At 34.1% G+C, this 20,769-nt stretch overlaps 1 protein-coding gene across 12 annotated transcripts in view; it reads right to left on the reverse strand.

Moving 5' to 3' along the window:
• DMD (dystrophin) overlaps positions 1 to 20,769 on the reverse strand; it is a 2,265,680-nt gene that overhangs the window by 1,178,765 nt on the left and 1,066,146 nt on the right. For all 12 annotated transcript variants that reach the window (XM_070503127.1, XM_070503123.1, XM_070503121.1 and 9 more), the window contains 3 exons: positions 16,123 to 16,284; positions 1,108 to 1,218; positions 561 to 734 (listed from right to left, as the gene is read on the reverse strand). In XM_070503127.1, the coding sequence (XP_070359228.1) occupies positions 561 to 734; positions 1,108 to 1,218; positions 16,123 to 16,284 (447 nt within the window). The remainder of the gene's footprint in view (positions 1 to 560; positions 735 to 1,107; positions 1,219 to 16,122; positions 16,285 to 20,769) is intronic.

Genomic DNA, 20,769 nt, shown 5'->3' on the forward strand with positions numbered 1-20,769 from the left:
GTATATCCAGCACTTGTTTAATGGAAAGACACTGCGGTTTGGAGTAAGAGCACCTGGATTGAAATGTTGCTTTTGCCCTTCATTGGCTGTTTGTTTTTAAACTCTCATTTAATTTGTGGCCTTGAAAATTAGAGGTGACTTGTGTAGATCACTTAAATTACTTGGCACTCATTTCTGGAATGGTTTTTATTATTGTAGCTACTGTTGCTGTTGCTGTTTCCAGACTAATTTATTTCTTTTCAGAATTTATATTTTAAAATACGTTTAAAGTCCCATAAGAATTAAACAAAGACTTCTTTTTACATTCTGCACAGTACTTAAAGAATTATAGACTCAAAAAAGTCACCTACAGAATAGGTATTAAATGACTACTATTTCAGTAAAAACTCTTGTCTCTCAATACACCTGTGCTAATTTTTGTTCTTAACCTTAAAATTATATACTATAATTATTTTAGCTATGAAAACAATTTTATACTATAAAAGGGAATCATCAGGTACTCCTTAATAAGGTAAGTCAAGGGGTAGCTGATTAATTTGTCACCAGAAATATATACGTACCACACAATGATTTAACTGTGACTGTACTACTTCCTGTTCAACACTCTTTGTTTCCAACGCAGGCAAGTGCATCTTCACTTCATCTAAAATCATCTTACTTTCCTGTAGACGTTGCTCAAAATTGGCTGGCTTCTGGAATAACCGAAACTTCGTGGAAACATCTTGCAGTTTTTTCTGTAAAGACAATGTAAGAAAGCACTGATTTAACTTTTCCTTCCAAACAATATCCTTTATTCTTGAAGATATAGGGGAATGAAAATAAAAACAAACCAAAGCAATCTTTTTTTCATTTGTCCAGCACAAGGAATACATGCATTTGGGAGAAGAATTCAGTAATTGTTCTTAAGGCGATATTAAATAAAAGGTACTTTATTAATCTATTTTATCCTTAAAATACACAAACCAAAAAAGTCTGTACCATTTGTACACCATATTGTAGCTTTTAAATAATGTCCTCAATCCAAATTTTTCAATAATCAAGTTGTCTAATATAGACTCGGTTTTAGTACTCAAGTACAAGTTCCTCAGTTTATGCAATAATATGTACCTGTGCGACATCAATTTGGGATAGCACCCTCTGAGCAGTCTCCTTTCCCTGGTTACGTTTCTTCATTTCTTCTAAACTGATCTCATGACTTGTCAAATCTGATTGGATTTTCTGTTGGGGGAATAGTATATTAGTCATCATGCTCTACAAGTTATTGCAAAGAACAGCTCATTTTCCAAGAAGATGGAATTCAGAGACTCTCTTAAACCATTATTACAATGTAGCCTCTTTTAAAATGACAATAAACAGGGTTTTTTTTTAACTTACCAACAGTTATCAAAAATGAAATGACTTATTTCCCTCCTACTGGGGTTATTATGAAAAAGAAATTATCCTTTTGAGTCTGTAATAATGAATAGCTATTTCAGATATCATTTTCAGTAGGAAATATCTATTTTTATCTAATACGTAAAATTGATACTGTTTTATCTTTGAATTTACCCTCAAATCTGATCAAAGACAAGATGTTAACTTTTATTTAAAAAAAGCTAACTGTGACAAGGATAAGATATAGTAAGAAAGTTGCATGTGGACAATATTCCTTAATAGGGATCTTTACTCAGTCATTCTGTGCCATATTTCATTTAAATATCAGGGAAACTATGGATCTAGGAAAGAGAAGGCAAATGCCTCAATTGGGACTACTTTCTGTCTGATAGATACTTAACCGCTTCCTATAGAGTTCGATTTTTGAACTTCAATTAACTTTAATATATTTCTATATTGAGTAAAGATATTTTTGATCGTTATATTCAAAAGTATGTCTGTATTTGACTTATACACTTCTGAGCCAGTTACAGGTCAAATCCTGCAGTGTGCAGAGACCAAAACAATAAATTCATTCATTTATTTCTGTGAGATCCAGCAAACATCAGCTAGTGGCCAAATTATTCTTATTTAAAATTCAGTCACTGTCAGATTATCATAAATAAGTTAGAGAAGAAGAAATTGATTAACTTAGACTACATTGCCCATAAAATTTCCATGCAAAACAATTTGTAAAATACTTATTAGTATAACCTAATTTATACCAATTGAAGTCAACTCTTACATATTATTAGAAAATGACAGTAGTTTGGTTGGCAGTTACTGCAGAGACCTACAACCCTGCAATGAGTGATGAGAATTATCCCAAGAAAATGGGTTAAGTGATGAAGGAGTTACTTAGGATACAAGGTTATAAATATATAGATATACCTTAATATTATTCATTAGCGTATCAATCCTAACAATTATAAAGGTAAAGTAAATATAAATTACTTCAGTAATTAGAATTCTGGCTTAAAATAGATAAAAGACTCATGTAAAGCATATTATCTTTTACTAGATGTTATATATAATACATATAATAACTACATACTCTATAGTATACATAATAGCTAGTTGAAGAACTACCTTGTGTAAGAAATAGCGGTATGTACTACTCTCCAGAAACCAGAGAATCTAGGAGTTAGGGACTGACGTTAATGCATGGTAACATTATGCACAGTGCTAGAAATGCTAAAAAATCTACAAAATTTAATGGAAGTATGTAGAGTGGAGTGACACTTATACAGGGAAGTTAATGGATGTAATGGAGAGGTGATGTTAAAGTAGAACTCTGAATAATTAGCAAGCATTGCTGGGAGTAGCAGATGTTTTGGGGGGGGTATATGGTCATGACATTTCAGGTGGAAAATGCTTACTCCCTCAAAAAGACGAGTCAATAACAACCAAGTCTCTGCCACATAACTTTGGCCACCTCCAAGTCATGGATGATTAGAACATGGAGAATGCTTGTGCCCAGTTAGGACCATCATATTTCCTCTCAGAACTGACAGAAGAAAGTCTGGTCATATTCTGTGGGTGCTTGGGACTGCGGCATGTATGCTAGGAGACTGTGCTGAGGAAGTCCCTAGTTTGCATCGTCAATTGAGGAATAGCAAAGGTCCACGAATGAGAGAGAAGAAAGAAGCAGATACATAGAAAGAGAAGTAGAAACAAAAATACTGATGGCTTCCAATCATAGGCTAAAAGAGATGGTATTCTCCAAAGATGGCCACAACAATAATTCCAGCACATGCTCCTTTGACCACTCCCCCATCAAGAGGTGGAGTTTATTTCCTCACCTGTTTAAATCTAGGTTGGTCCTTTGACTACCTTGACCAATAGAATAGGGTAAAACTGCTCTGCCAGTTACAGGAAAAGTCCTTAACTGGGCTAGCAGCTTCTACTTCTGCCTTCTTGGAATGCTCACTCTTAGGGTGGTCTCTTAGAACCCATCTGACATGCTCTGAGAAGCCCAAGTCATACAGAGCGTTCATAGGTAAGTGTTTCAGTAAACAATGCCAGGTGAGCTTTTACCTGACAATGATCACCAACTGATAGACATATGAGTGAGTCATCTTGGACATCCACCCTAGTTGAGCTTACAGGTTGCTATCATACTAGCTAACAACTGCCTACAATCACATGAAAGACCCCAAGAGAAAAGGCCCAGCTTAACCTTTTCAACCACAAAACCGCTCGAAAATTATGATAAATTGTCATTACAAGTAACCAAAACACAGGTTCCAGTTCCTTCCTGAGTCAAAGCTTTATTCCTGCCTTTGGTTTTCCTGAGACTTTCCTATATCCTTATGATAAACCTCCCTCCCCCATTTTGGTTTTTGCTTGAGTTAATTCAATTTTGTTACTCGTACCTAAGCATCCTGAATAGCATACTGGATATGTAAGGAGATGAAAGTTATAAAAACAAAAGCATGCCTGATTAAGGGAAAATAAGGTGCAGAGATGAGGCACTGAACAGCATGAACAGTTTGGGGAATGAATGCACATTGGCAGAAATATAACTGGAAATGTACGTAAGAATCAGGTATTAAATAACCTCATGGTCTAAATGAAAGGTTTCCAGGATTTTCAATGTGAAGATAAAGTTTAAAATTTAAAATTGATCGGAATCACAGATAATACTTCTACTGCTTATACTCAATCCAATAATGATAGTGAGAGACTGTCACTATAAATTCAATAATACTTTGAAATGAACTTGCATTTTATTAATAATTATAGCTACAAATGTGTGTACACATATTCAAAAAAGCAATGTATACTTGTATAATTGCTAATATTTCACTAACTAATATAACACTAATATTTCTTTTAGTGTGCTCAAACATTAAAGGGAAGTAGAAAGGGACAGCTAGGAAGGAACTACGGAAAACACTGGAATTGAAGGACTGTGGAGAAGAAGGACAGCACTAAAGAAAGAGAAGGAACAATCTAAAAGAGGAAGAACCAGGAAAGAGAGAGGGTGCCACTTAAATCAAGTGATACAAGAGTTTTAAGAATGAGGGAGAGATCAACAACGTCAACTTTGAGACAGGTCAAATGAGACAAGTATTAACAAGGGCACATCAGCTCATCAATGAGCACCGTAGCTAGAACAGAGGCAGTGGATGGTGAGAGCAGAAATCAGGCTTTCAAGGGCTGAAAACTGATTAAGGATGAGGAAGCATCCTTATAAAAATCATTGAAATCATTTTTGAAGACTTTTGTTTCTCTACATAATGAAATTCAGGCCAACGAGACTTGAACACATTTTAAGGCTATGTGAGAGGACCCGATAGAAAAAGCAATTAAAAAAAAAAAACGTAAGAGGATAATTGATTAGAAAAACCCTGTGGGAAGCAAGAGGAAATGGAGTAAAGGACAAAGATCAAAAATCAATGGAAAAATATTGACAGGATGAGAGGTGTCGCTTTTTAAGAATCCAAAGGTAACACATAAAGATCTATTTTGGATTTGGAGAGACAGGAAGTGGAATGTTTCTTACTTGATGTTCTCTGGGAATCAGAACAGAATAATGTTAAGAGAAATTTAGACTTAAATCTCAGGACTCTGACTTGCCGCCTGAGCAAAGCACCAAACTTTCCTGAGCCTCAATTTTCTCATCTCTAAACTGAGGATGATAATTACAAGCCAGCAATGAAGCTTTATCATAATTTGTAGTCACATATCCAGAAAAATTCTCATGTGTGCAGTAGATAGCTACACTGGTTTTAGTCAAAAAGATTAGATGTGGTAGCTTATGTAAAAATACCTGTTCAAGTTGTTTGCACATTTACTCATAAATTGTCAGTGTCATTATATACTATTTGTTTTATAAGGATGAGACCCCTGGTATCTGCTGAAGATGAGCGAGGAGAGGGTCGAGGAAAAGTCTAAAGGAAAGAGATGAAGGTTGAATAACCATTATGGAGACTGGGAAAGGAAATTGATGAGGGAAAAACAAAAAGATATTCAGAGAGTTGAGGGCCTGATACTTAATGGTGTATGTCTACCTGTTTTTTCAACTCTTTCATCTGTTCATCACCCAAGGTATAGTAGAGGAGAAAATGAAATAGACACATACTCCACTGGCCTTTTACACTAGAGGGATAAGAGAAGAGCAGTGTAGGAAATCATCATCATTATCATCACCAAGCAGACGTTTGTGTGAGTTTATGTACCAACACTTTACATAAATTCATTTAATTGCCCATTCAAACTAAGATAAGTATTTATCATCCTCATTTACAAATGAGAGTAGACATGTTGACTTGTCCAAGGTAATATAGCTAGGAAGTAGCTAACTCAATGCCCTTTAAACAATTATCCTGCCTTTTAAATTATGATTTAAAAACAACAGTAGCCTCCAAATGGACATCTATCAGACAAAACAGATATTTAATCTTATTTGTATATTAATAGTATCTAGTTCGTCAATTCAATAAACAAGTTCTGCATCTACTGCTCAAGTGCACAGAGTGAGAGCAAAACCATTGAGCCTATTCCTAAGGAAGCTTTGTTCTATGGAAACAGAACATAGAGAAATAAGTAAATTACAAAGCAGACATGTATGTATATAATAGAAAAACTAATGCTAGGTGATAAAAGCAAAGGGTAATATTAATTTCTACTATAAAATCTGGTAAATTTTTAGGAAATTGGCATAATTTAAAGTACATATGGTTGAGAAAGGGTTTTGGAGGAGTAGAGAATAAGAAAATGGGATCTCATTCCAGGCTATGGGAACCACACTAGCAAAGATTGAGTTTGGAGTGTGCAGAGGGAGTATGCTTACTTTTATGAAAGAAAAGACTGGATGTGGGTAAGAATCACTATCTCCAGGAGGAATTAATGTGAAGCTATTGAACCTTAAGTTTTAGGGCTCCTCACCTGCAAAAGACTCTTCTATAACTCAGCATTTAACTTTGTATTTATAATTTGTATATCTTTTTTTTTTTTTCAAGACTGCCCCTCAAAGCTGCCTCTAGTAACTTGGCATTACAAAACAAAGTCAAGATAACTTAAGTGATCATTGAAACACAGGTCTTCCGATGATAAATTCTACATTTTTCCAAATGAGTCATACTGTTGTCATGATACATAAACAATAGAAACATACAACCAAATACTTGACTTTTATCTGTCACCAGGGGATGTGAAGGACCAAGTAACAAGCAAAAGGAAAGTGTGGCAATTTGGAACTAGGTGCAAAACATTATATGGACTTTGAAATGTTCATATCTATATTAAGTAGTTAGATAGACTGTTGAGAGGATGAATTTCTATATTCTTAGAAAGGTCACCACTACTAAAATCATTAAAATTGAAAAAATCATGGCTGAACATCATATAGAACTGAGACTTTATCATATTTATAGGCAGCACTTCTAGAAAAATGTTCATATCTGTAGTGCTGTTCCAATATGATTAGAGATCAAAATTTCTTTATGAATTAAGTAGATCATGCATGAAAAGAGCTTCGTGGCCAAATATATTTTGGAAATTAAGGATAAGCATGTGTCTGTACTATAGAACTTCTCATCATATTTTATATATTAATATACATTGCGATATCCAAGAGGAATATAGTTCTTTGTTCAAATTATCCTTTTGCTTTTTTTGGCAGAGCAAATCACACAAGTAGATTTGGGAAGAGCTATCTAATATACTTAATGAATATATTCGCTAACCATAATTCATTATTAAAGTTATAAAATAAAAATGGATACATATTTCCAATTGATTCCACTTTGGGAAGGTTGTATAATACGCATCACACTTATATTTAGCTGGCACTTTTACAAATTAATTCCACGATTCTTACTTTGAACTGATAATTCATTTTTAGTTTGTACTTAGGATATCGTTTACCACTTACTTTATTATTCTGGAACCACATAATTAAAAACTGCTTATCACTTTGAGGGCAGGCTTATTGTGAAATAGATAAGCGATTTGTTTAAATAACAGAGTATTATGGAAACTTCCAGGCAGAACGGATTATCTCCTACTTAAAAATCCTTCTAATAAAAATGACCAACATTACATTATCTTTCCTGACATTATGATCAGATAATGAAAAAAAAGAATATTGTGAAAGAAAACATTGAGAACGGAAGATTTAATCCAAAGGAAAATGATTTCCATACTTAGCTTTCAGATTTGCAAGATCTGCTCAAGAGCTAAAGGCTATAAAATTTGATTTGTATTTTCACCTAAAATATACATCTACCTGGATATGGATGGTAAGTGTTTGAAGAAAACAAACAACGGATCTTGTGAAATTGTCAGCGTGGCTTCATATAAAATCAATCATTTCCAACAGAAGCAAAATGAAAGGAAGCAGCAAATCAGGGCTACTGATTTGAAACAGCCATGTATGCTCTAATAGGAGTTCTCAATGCAATACCTTTCAGGATCACTAATTTTTCTTCATAAAAGTGAAATAACATAAAGCAAATTATATCATCATGCCATTACCAAAAAAAGACATCTGACAATACAGTAATTATGTTCATAAGAAACAACAATGGAAATGGAAATAACCATTTTTCCACTAAAGATGGTAAAGGGCAAATTATAGAACTAAAAATCAATCAAACATTAATGACATTTCCAATATAGCACTTTACAATTAACTGAGCAGAGAGCAGGGCTTTTTATCATGATTTACCTCATCAGACCATTCTCATATATCAAATTAATGACAGAAGATGGCAAGCAAAATTAAACTGTAGCCATCTAAAATATTTAATGGAATAAAGGAAACTTCATATCAAATAATTATAAGGGCTTTTGTGATGTCAAATAAAGAGTGATTCCCAAGAAAATAACTAAAATATTTCAGAAAGAAAAAATATTAGAAGATGTCATGTTGAGACTATTAATGGAGAAATTTAACACTGTTACATTAGAAATTTTTCAACAGATAGTAATTTTGAAATGGCACCCTCAAGAAGGGGAAATGGCCACATACAACTCAAACTCACAAAATTAAAGGCAAAAAATGCACTAAAGGGTATTAGATAATTTGTACTTTAAAACATAAGGGACATGATAATCATGTAATTATGATTGTGAGCATATAATTTTGAAAAGTTTCACATGATACTTTATAATTATTCAATAAGTAGAAAAGACATTCACACGGCTTTTTACTACTATTTGAAAAAAATTCCTATAATTTGATTAGATGAATTAGAAAGTATGTTACTTATAAACTAAGATTCGTCAGACGGAGAAGTTTTGACTTTTATCAGGAATACGCAACAGGCCGAAGAGCTTGTTAGAGTCTAACAACTTAACCACAGGCTCTTTTCAGGTTTGTGAGGCATACATATTCATTAAGCAATATAGATTTGTGTATGTGTGTGTGCATATATACATATACATTACATGTGTGTGTAAATTTATGCAATCATAGCAAACATCTTAAGACCACCAAAGTACATTTAGCTATTGCCTTAGTTCAGTTATAAGTACTGTGGTGGAACTTTGTGTTAGGAACTTTAAGAAATTACCTGATGACCATCTTCCATCCCACTCCTACTACGCTAATAGGAATGGGGGGAGGAGTGGTATGAAGGAAACATTCTATTTTAGTGTTTCCCAAACTTGTTCCTTGACATATGAGTGCTGTGGTATATTAACAGATTTCTGGAAAAACAGATTTCTGTGGTTTATTAAGTTCGGGTTAAACTTCTAAGCTCCGAAAAGAAAAAAAGTGGGCCATAAATCCCCAGAAGGGAAAAACATGTAAATTTTTATAAGTAAACTTGATGATACTACCTTTTAAAAATAAAAAAGTGAACTTTGTGTGGAATTATTTCTCTTATTATGCCTGAGAAATGATGTTATTCTTAGTTATAAGAATGATAATGAAAATAATAGTGATGATAATAGAATAGTCCATTACAAATAGGCACTATGGTTACTTTTAAAATTAGATAAGTGGAGAGACAAAACTTTGGGGGGAAATTTGGAATAATGCATAGAAATATTAGGGGATTGTGGTAGTTATAGCTTAAATTTTGCTTGGTAGAGAGCTAATCATCAAAATGGAGAAAGCAGATCTGAGTCAAAGTCCCAGCTTCAGTAAAAATGCTTTAGAAGTGAAATCTATTAAATGCACTAGAAGATGAATAATTGAAACATTATGATATTACTACATAAGATCTTATAGTGAACACTAGTATGGTCGATCAATATCTACCATTTAAGTTAAGTCCAGGTTATTTAACAAAATTCCTCACATTTCACCTTTCACTATACATCAAAACAATGAAGTGAAAAAGTTACTGGTAACCTGAAAGTATTTTTTTAAAATATATTACTTGAGACGATCTTTATTAGTCTCTTATTAAATTAGCATTATTGATGTATAATTTACATACCACAAAATTCACCTGTTTTAAATTTACAATTCCATGAATCTTAGTAAATTTACAGAATTGTGCAACCACTGCCCCAATTTGATTTTTAGAACATTTCTATTTCCCCCAACTGATTCTGTGTGTCCATTTGCAGTAACTCCTAAATCACCAATCTAGCCTGTTCAATTATTCGCTTAAACATAAATATCTGACTTATCTACCTCATTAGCTTGTTGTAATGATCAAATAAAATAACGCGGATGCCTTGAAAATAGTAGCCATTCACACAGTACAGTCCTTGAAAATATGTAATATATGGATAGGCTGGAATATGTACTTTCCACTAACCCTTCCTTTTCACGTGAAAAATTCTATTGTGTACTACTTGAAATATTCTGGAAGTCTTTCCAAAGCTCCAAACCTTGACAATATCATAAAGCACTTTTCAGTTCGATTTTAAAAACAGTTCTTGATGATACGATAACCTTGGTAGGCCAGTAATTCTTTAAATTTCATCATTTTCCTGCTATCTTATGAGTGGCAAGATGGCAAGGCCCATTTTTAGCTTGCCTACTTTTTTGCCTATTTTTTTTTTTTTTTTTTTTTTTTTTACAGTTCCTGGCACATTCGTCTGGCCAATACATACTTAGTGACCAAATCTTTGTGGAATTGAATGAATGCACCAAATATTTACTGAGGACCTGCTCCGTAGCCCTGCTTTCTTGTAGCTGACCTTTGGTGGGTAAGGAATGGAGGCGGACAGGGAACAAAATTAAAAATAAGTAAGAAAAACAGTCATAAATGCTAAAAAGAAAACAGAGCAGGGCGTGCTATGACAAGTGTTATCTGGGTACGCATTTTAGATGTATAACTTCTCTGTCAGCTATTTTTGCAAGAAATATCCATTTGTATAAGAGAAAATAGGAAAAACAGGTCGAATCTAAATTGCCTCAAAATATTCAGAGTCCTGCAGATCTTCACTGTGACCATACTACGCTGTTGCTGGTTTCACCTTTATATTTAGCACTTGTAGAGAGATTTTCGAAAATAGGATGCTACAATTTAACTGCAGACTTAGGATGTAGACTTTTGAGTTTGTAATGTGAAAGATGTCCATTTCCTTATCATTATACATCCTGTAAGGACATGACACTGTGTGGGTTTTCCAAGTACAGTCAATGATGTGTGGCACGTTTCTAATCTTTTGCATCTTCTGCAACTCTTGTTTGTGGTTATTTCCCACACTATTACACGTGTCAAAATAACAATAATAGTCATTCTAAATTGGGGAGTAATCAGTTCTATATAGTAACATACAGAGGCAGTATTTCAATGTTAGAGCAGACTTAAAATTAATTGCATTGTGTTTATCATGATATCTATGTTGCCAGGGAGAAAGAAAAGAAAATATTTCTCTTACAGTTACATGGGGTTTAGCACTAGGACCCAAATTTCTGTAATAGTTCACCATTTTCTTCTTCTGTAGTTAAATTATTTCATTATCACATAAATCCTGAATGAATTTTTCTATGTAGGTTTACACTCATAAATCAGTGAAGTAGGCTGCAAAGTTAGACCGTTCTGAGCCATTTGGCAATCAAACGTGCTTATTTACATTTTAAAAGTCTTTTTTATTCCATAATTAAGTCAAGCTTAATCTGGAGAGACCAAAACCTGCATTTTGGTCTTTATTTTTTAAGCCATTGATTTTGATAGTTTGCAATGCTTACATTTATATATGACCAAATATATTTAAAGTGAGTTATAAGATTTAGCTTCAATAAACACAAGAATATCTCACTTATGAATTATTTTGGTGTGCAGCTAATACAATAGGCTTAACATTTCTCTAGTAAAAACAAGATCCCTTTTTTCTCTTTATTGATACTAAGTTTTAGCTACATTGTGAATGAGCTGGAAAAAGAGATGGAAGAAATCTGGTCTGTAGTAGACCTGGAATACCCAAAAGTCCTAGCTTGATGAGTGAAATACAGGAGCACTTTTCTATGTTGATTATTAGGTCCTCTCCATTGATGATAATCTATTTGTTTCCTAAATTGCTCTATTTTTTCGCTTTACTCATGCACACAAATCTACTCTGCGGGACTTGAGGTTGATGGGATCAAGAGTTTGCAGGACAAAAGAAATAGAAGAGTTTAGCTACTGCAATCACTGCTAGGAAAGCCCACACTGCTTCTTGTGGCAATCCAAGTAACAGCGTCATGTTCTCCTCCATAAAATGTGCATCAACACATAATGATATGGAGTATTTCAACAGGTACCCATGTTGGCCCATATTTACATATTGGAGATTCAAAATAGAAAATTACTGGAAAAGGAAAAGAAGTGCAGATTGAAGTATCTTCATAATTTTAAGAATTACAGACTATTCATATAGGCTGTAATTAGACATAGTTGTCATGGCTCCTACAATGATTTAGAGGCGCATCCAAGCTAACTGGCACATTAATATAGGTGGAATTTTAGAAAAAAAAAAAAAAAGGAGCAAACAAGAAAACCAAGCCAAGTTCATCTTCACACATCCATATTGAAAATTCTATTTGTCTAAATTAATTTCTTCATGCGGGAGATCTCATCTATGTTTTCTAGCTTTACCCATTTCTCATAAGAGTAAGGGGATAATCGAAATAGGAGAGAAAGTCACCAGTAGTTTGATCTCCACCCCAAATCCATCTCACTGAAATCCTGATATCCTGATACAGCCATAGGTGAGAATCTTTATCAAACAGTTGTGCGAAGTGTAACGTGAAAAAAAGACTGGAGCAATTCAGCCATTACCAGTAATGAAGTATCCAAAGTTGTTCTCTACCTTGGTTACATGTTAGAATCGTTTGGGGGAGTTTCTAAAAATTCTGATGACTGAGTCCACCCAGAGATTCTGACGTGATTGGCCTTGAGTGAGGCCTGGGTACTTGGATTTTTGCTTCCAGACCTTAGATGCTAAAACTAAATCTCTGTGTTTCAATATGTTCTTCAGGAAAATTAGGGAGTAAACACCTACATTCATGTGTTTCTTTGCAGTTAGAGAATTTGATGAGTTTTATTCTGTAAAACTTTTTCAAAGAAACACTCATAGGTTTTTATATTTTAATCATACTATTTTTGAAACAGTTCGTAAGTTTCTGATTTCTATGTCTAGAAGAGTTTTCCCCATTTGCTTTATTCTATTTGAATCAATAAGATGTCATCTTAACTTTGTACTTTAAGAAAAATCTCTCTTTATATGGGATGGCACTGGGAAGCTGATACTGTGGTCATAAGATTTAAGATTTTGGTTTGGTTAAGAGTTACGTTTTTTGAAATAAAATACTCAGGTCAATGTATGCTCTGATATCCTTGCAGTATGTAGTTTTATTGTCTAAAAGATTAAGCTTTACTCCTGTAAACTCATGTCACTAAACAAAAAAGTAAAATATTTTAAACCCAATTTAGAATTAGAAGGCCTAATTCTCTATCATGACAGATAACTGATCAATTAACATGCTGAGGCAGTGGGAAGCTCATTTCTGCCTTTCAGTTATAAATGCAAGTGGAATCCAAGGAAGTATCTCAATCTACTCTACTTTTACATATAAGAGAATACCTGTCACAAAGTTATACACATTCTATACATTTCCTCAATATTGAGAATTTTTTACACCTGAGATTCTCAAACAATCTTAAAAGGCAGAAAAAGAAGGCTCTATTAAGAAATTTAAATTTAGTAGCAAAACTACCAGTGCACCACACGGTGGAGTCAGACATCCACAAATCTACATGGCCGGTATGTGACAGGAAATCTGAGCACACATTGAAGATGACCAAATATGGCAATGCCATTCATTTTGCCCTGCTCCTCAGTGATGTATTAAACTAAATACTCCATTTCTGAAAAGGGAAAGCTAAGCCTACTAATCTTTTAATTAGCAATAAACTTTTATGCAAATTTAAAGAAACACATTGCTTTTTATTAATACAAAGCATAAAAACTAGCCCCAGTTATATATGCTTAGAAAAATGTCATATGAGTGGCATTCTTAGTGGGTTCTTTGTCTGACATACTGTGCTTAAGTTCTTACTTCACAGACAACCTCTTTACTCTCTACTTGTTTCTTTCAAGGGAGTTTCAAATTGAGCTTCAGAAAATGCAATCCTTGAAGTAAATCTGAGTACTCGATAACTCTGTTCCAGCAAACAAGTCACTTGTTGTCATCTTAAAATAAAATCTTGGAGAAGAATGTTTCAATAGCTTTTGGGTGGCTGTCATTTTCCAATCTGAAATATTATCATTTGGGGAATTCAAAGTCAAGAATTATCTTGGAAACGCAGGTGCAACTACAGAAAGGCACAGAAAATGGAAAATGGATATGAGCTCATTAGTACTCTAAAATATCTTTTTTCAAGTAGATTTGAAATTTCTTAATTTACCTGTGTGCTGTTATTTGCAAGTAATTTGAACTGCTATAATTAATAGTATTTTTACTCTAGCCTTTTTACTTGAGAAAACCAAACAAAACACCTTATATTATGTTATCAGAAACTTGTATGTTATATTTGTTTGTAGAATCCTGCATTCATATCTAAATTAAAAACACTCAGGGTCCACAACCCTTTCAGCTAAACAAGATTTTTTTTCCTAAAAGCTTCCATTTTTGTCAAAGACAATAATAGCTTTTGCCTATCTCAAATTTGCTGCTCATAGCTTGGTTCTACAAGCCTCAAAAAATAACTCTGTACATTTTATAGTACAAATGTCCAGTTTTAATATTGAATATTTATATTGTTTGGAGTTTTCCTTAATTACATTCAGAAAGTCATGAGCCTTTAATGAAACATTCCTCCAAATTCATGTCACTCAATTTAAAGAAAGCAGTTCTTCTTTGTCCTCAGTTTATAGTCATGTGAGTCTTCTCAATTCAGTAACAACTGCCCATTCCTATCAGGCATTTTTCTAGGGCCTGACTATAAAATTTTCTATGTGACTCAAACTGGGACAGTCTTAGGAGTAGTTAATGCTGGAGAACTTGACTAGACTTATGTAAGTTTGAAGAAATGCTTATACTGGGGAGTTAAAATCCTCAAGTGTGTTTGCTACTATCCCCCCAGTTACCAGAGTATTTACCATTGTCCCAGTGAAAAGCTATTGAAGATTTTATGATCAGGATTCTTCCCAAACTTCACTTTCTTGATCCCCTATTGCAATGGTCAATGAGAAGCCCCTCCGCTCTGGGCTTTCTAAGCCTATCAAAACTATCTGTACTCTGTCTCACATTCTCAGGGACTTTTTTGGTCAAACTCAGACAATATGGTAAACTAACCTGTGCTATTGTGTACACTGATGCTCTGGACACCAATTTATCTGTCATTCACTGCACTATAATTACATCGTAACCATGGATGATACATCCAATATTTTACCCCAAAATTGATTTTAAAGTAAAAACATTCAGATATCTCCACCAATTACTGAAGACAGGGCCTCTGGGCTGGGTAGATAATCTTCTAATGCCCCTCACATCATAGCACATTGGTCTAAGTCACTGGGTTCATACTATGCACAGAAGATTTGAAAAGTTGCCACAGTACTTTACTATCAGAAAATCCTAAAGACATTTAAATAAATAATACCTATGATACTTTATGTATATTTAAATGTTATTTAAAATAGAAATAAAGCATTTAAAAAATACTTCCCAGGTGAAAGTTAATTTAGATATAGCCTAAACTTACTCAGTATAAAGTCAACTTAGATTTATTCTAGAAAAACTAGTTTACCACATTTCATAATTAAGACTGAATAGAGTTGAATGTGTGTGTGTGTGAGTACATGTGAGTATATATAGCATGACTATTAGTAATAAAATGTAAGTTTATATCTCTAATTTCTTGTTAATTACTTGCAACATATTAAATGTAGAACAATATAGAGATCATATGACTTGTGATTCCAAGATAACAAAGATGAGTTGATAATAAAATGTTTGAGACTGCATTTTTAATAGTACCACTAAAAATACTTTTTTTTACAATTTACATTGCTATGGTTTCCTTCTAGCTTAAGAATAGTCTGAAAATACTGATAAACACAGACTTCGGTGTGACAGCGCCCCTGTCTTTTAAGTGTCTCTATTTCAAATTCCCCCATTACATACTTTCAAAAATAAATCTTAGTACTAATCTAGAGTTCTTTTTGCTGCTTATCTCCAAATATTCAAATTAGTCAACCAAATAACTCTCTGTACAGCTAGTTAAATAAATTGTAAGTTAGAAATTCAGCATTCTTGCTCAGATAATTAAAACAAAAGAGCAGAAGCTCAATCCTAGTTCTACTTGCCTGGGCTTCCTGAGGCATTTGAGCTGCATCCACTTTGTCGGCAATATAAGCTGTCAACTGCTTGTCAATGGATGAGAGGGACTCCTGAATTAAGTGTAAGGATTTTTCGATTTCCTGGGCAGACTGGATACTCTGTTCAAGCAACTTTTGCCTCCTCACAGCCTAAAGAAAAGAAAAAATAAGAATGAATCAGTTAAATGTTTGCTCATTATAGTTTTTTTGCAATCCTGCTGCAAAGTAAATAAAGATTCCAGATTCGTCCGCAATCACCTTTCTGTAAGATAGATTTCGCAGCTTCCTGCCACTCATTCAGTTCTACTTAAAAAAATAAAAATAAGAAAAAAGAATTAGCACACAGAACTAAAGGATCCAAAATTTCTGCAGGCCAAAACCACAATACTATGCACATCAAGGAAAGAGGCTGAAAAAAACATTGGTGAAATCATTTCAGTCATTGCAATCTGTCGTTCTCAGGCCGAATGTTCCTCTTGATCTCATTATATAGTTCAAGAGATTTGGTTTACTTAGAATAGGGTCATCGTCATCACAATCCAATTCAAGATAGATAATCCACTTCCACTAGTGAGACACATATACAATCTGTTCAGAACCAGCTCCTTTTCAAAGAGAATTTTAGATAACCATCTGGTTAAGGATTTATTTTGAATACTATTTCAACCAGTTTTGCATGGTCTTTTTTTCCCCTACTTTCTTCCACCATTTGGATTATGGAAATTGCTTGTACAATTGGATTTGCGTTACTGCTGAAGTAGAACAAATAATAAGTAATCCTAATATAGCTGCAATGAATCTTGATTGTTACTATAAGTATGATTAGGATAATTTAACACTTTTCAAGTATAAATAGCATGCTGAACAGATTGCAGAGACTCCCTTCAAGGATCTGTTCACCTTTAAAAGAGTAATTATAAAAGTAAGGAAGGGGACAGGCAACTTATTGAGAATTCCTTAAGTTACGCATCAAATAAAGTATTTTTCTTTATTATACAATAGGTAGACATGATTATCTGGTACAAAAGAACTATCCTTCCCAAAGACCATGACTGGTGGTTTAAAAATGATCCTGCTTTTTATATGATATAAAGAATATTAGATACTACATAAAGAATATAAATGTTGGCTCTTAAGCTTACAAGATATTGGAGATGTCACTACTCTGTAATGAAGTCAACTTGGAACACAATGTTACTAAAGCAAGAATAAGGCTAAAGGCCTCTGGACCAAGGGAAAAGGAGCTGGAAGTCTTGTGACGCTGCAGGAGTGGGGAGGGCGTTCTCATTATTTCTACCTGTACCATAAATCTTTTTTAGGATTTTGTACTAGGCTTTCCTTCTTTCTCATTCTACTCATACTCTCAGATTCAATAAACTTCATATACTCACAACTCTCAACTCTCCATCTCCAGTCCAGATTTCCTCCTTGATCTCCACACTTGATTATATATTGCCCTACTTGACATTTCCACTTAGAGGTCCTACAGCCACCAAAACAACAACAGACCAATTACGGACCCATTGTGTGTCCCCTTCTCATCTACTTCCCACTTTCCCAATTTGCTTTTTCTCTTTCTCTGTATTTTTTTTCCTATTTCAGTGATTTATAATTAATCATTGCCTTTATTAGGCATAATTCTGGATATTTCTTCTTCCTCTATCATGTCCACCATTTTACATTTAATCACTCAACCAATCACGAATCCTTTCTTCTACCTCCTAACACTTCTTTCTTTCTTTAAAATATTTTGTGAGGAAGATTGGCCCTAAGCTAACATCTGTTGCCAATCTTTCTCTTTCTGCTTGAGGAACAATTTCTGCTGAGCTAACATCTGTGTCAATCTTGTTCTACTTTATGTGGGATGCCACCACAGCATGTCTTGAGGAGTGGTGCTAGGTCCATACCTGGGATCCAAACCTGTGATCCCCGGGCTGCCAAAGCAGAGCACTCAAACTTAAGGACTATGCTACTGGGCCGGCCCCCCTAATATTTCTTGATTCTATCCTTTTATCCCTTTCCCCACCATCATTATCCTAGTTGAGGTCAATACCATCTCTTGCCTCAAATATGGTACTAGATTCTTGGCTGGTATCCTACCCTGCCACTACCCATCTGCAAAGTAGCTACAGTGTTCTTACTAAAATGAAATGATGGTTCTCTGCTTAAAATCCTCTAGTGATTCTTTATTTCCTTAGGATAAAATTCAAACTCATCAATATGGCTTAAAAGTCCCTTCATAGTCCCTGCTGGTGTCTTCTACACCTTGCACAAGCGATAGAGGAATTTTATTTTTCCTGTCCCAGAGTACACTATGTCCCTCTTGATACTTGGCCTTAAACATGCTGTTCACTTTTCCTAGAATAATCCCATCCTCAACTTACTTTTACTGGCTAATTTACATTTATCCTTTGAGTCTTACCTCGGAAATGTGGACATCTCCCTCTCCAGGTGGCTGTCCCTGACACCCTATGCTCTCTCTTGTACTTTCTATTTCTGGGTTAGCATGTATCCCACCATATTATAATTTCCCATTAATTGTCTCCCTCTACTTCAGACTATAAACTCTAATGAGATTAGAGATTATGGTTGTCTTGTTCATTGCTCAATATCAGTTCCTAGAAAAAAGGCCAATAGTTTTGTTTATGACTGGATGAATGGCGTAACAAGGCTTTTTAATGGAGAAAGCAGAGAAGAGTTCAAGAAGTCAAAGACAAAAATTGGATTTACAAAAGAAACTCAAAAAAAAAAAAAGGTCACTACCACTCAGAGATATATCCTTTGGAGAACAGATCTTCCTGTTATATTTTTTTTGCATTAAAAGTGTCAGAATAGAATGGAACACTATTTGGAGCAACCTTTAATCTATTTCTATTAAAATACTTGATCCAAATCAGTGACCAAGACCTTGCCCTGTACTTTAACTCAAACAGTTTCCTTTTTTTTCAGTCAAAACTTCAACTAGAAGTTGCATCACATAATAATTCAGATAACAGTGCTCACAGCTTTAATCAGAGCTCTCTATATTGTAGAAGAGAAGGTCTGTAGCCTACCCCAGTTTCTCCCGAGAAATGGATCGCTAATGATAAAATTTCACCATTGTTACAGGCAGCCGGAGAAACCTTCCAATCACAGCATGTAGTAATTGCCTACTTAGGCATTGTTTAAATCAGGTCCTTTATCTGGCTAAAGGCGAAAACAGCCTACTCTTCTGTTCACATCTGTAGAATTTTAATATAATTGAATATGATATAATAAAGCATAATGTTAAACCACATAACTAGCCTCAAAATTATTTTTAGAAATCTAACTTTTTCTATTCATGAGATTCTATCAGTTGAAAGGAATGAAGCAGCCTAAGAGATGATGGCAGAGTTGACCTCAGGTGGATTGGTTCTTTGCCTGGCCTGGCAGTCAATGAGAGAGACTGATTTACTCAGATTCTTTGATTATTTCAGGGAGTGAAAAGACCTGATGTCAATCCAAACTTGCAGAATTCTTTCAACGACTCATGGCATAAATTGCCTTCTATTTCTAAACATCTTGTTAGGCAGAAGCTGATGGGATGCCAGGCCTGGGGTTTTCTAGGACACTCTGCCCACTTGACCTGTGCTGCCTCATTGAATGGAATTGGTAGGAAGTCCTGAACCATAATCGGATTTTTGTTGTTGTTCCAGAATACTGCTCAACTGTTGTTTTAAAATGTTCTTTCATGTCTTTAGCTAATCCACTCAGCAATAAGAGGAATCATATAGCTAGACAGAAATAGCAAATATGAGGAGAGTTAGGAAGACAATAAAGGGCTGGCAATCAACAGCAAAAATATAAAAGTAGAAAATCAAATCCTAGTAATGGTTACCAAGGAAAACATGATGAAAAAACTTTTAATTTGGTTTTCAGAGAAAATTCAAAGAAAATTAAGCAAAAAAATGAACATACGTGAAAATAAATTATTATTTCCTCAAAGTGCTCTGCAACATAAAATTAAAAGTTTAATGATTTTTCTTGGCAATGGAAAGCTGTCTCCACAGTAAATTGATTATTCCTCACATTTCTATTTTTAAATAATGTATTAACCCTTGTGCCCCAATGTTACAAACACTTAAATCAGAGTGCTGTGTGCCAAAGAAACTGTGGAAGAATAACTTATTCATGTGAAATAAAAACTGGGAATTTGAACCAAAATAAATGTACTTCAATATAAATGCAGGCTTAAAAATAGAGAAAAATTTAGACAAATAACCCCAATCACTTTTAACAAATAATCATTAATTAAAGAAGCTTTATAGCCTTACTATACTTATTAAACTCACTATAAAAGATAATCATTTTTATTTCATTTAAGAGATGATAGGTAAGCTTAGGATTGCAAATGAATTAGAAATGTGGGTGTTTTCACTCTTAAATTAGGACCTTCTGAGAAAATCATTATAAAGATATATTTCCCTTACAGTTAAGCTTTCTAGCCAGCAGCAAATACTTATTAAGCACATAATATTTTGAAGAATTAAACTATACACATAGTCTCTCACTACAGGAATAATGCAACCAAATGACAAAAAAATCTATTAGAATGCAAGGATAAAACATTTTTCAGCCAAAGAAAGAAGAAAAACAAATCTACATTGTATGAAG

The sequence above is a fragment of the Equus asinus genome, chromosome X, assembly GCF_041296235.1.
Source record: "Equus asinus isolate D_3611 breed Donkey chromosome X, EquAss-T2T_v2, whole genome shotgun sequence".
Classification (NCBI taxonomy): Eukaryota; Metazoa; Chordata; class Mammalia; order Perissodactyla; family Equidae; genus Equus; species Equus asinus.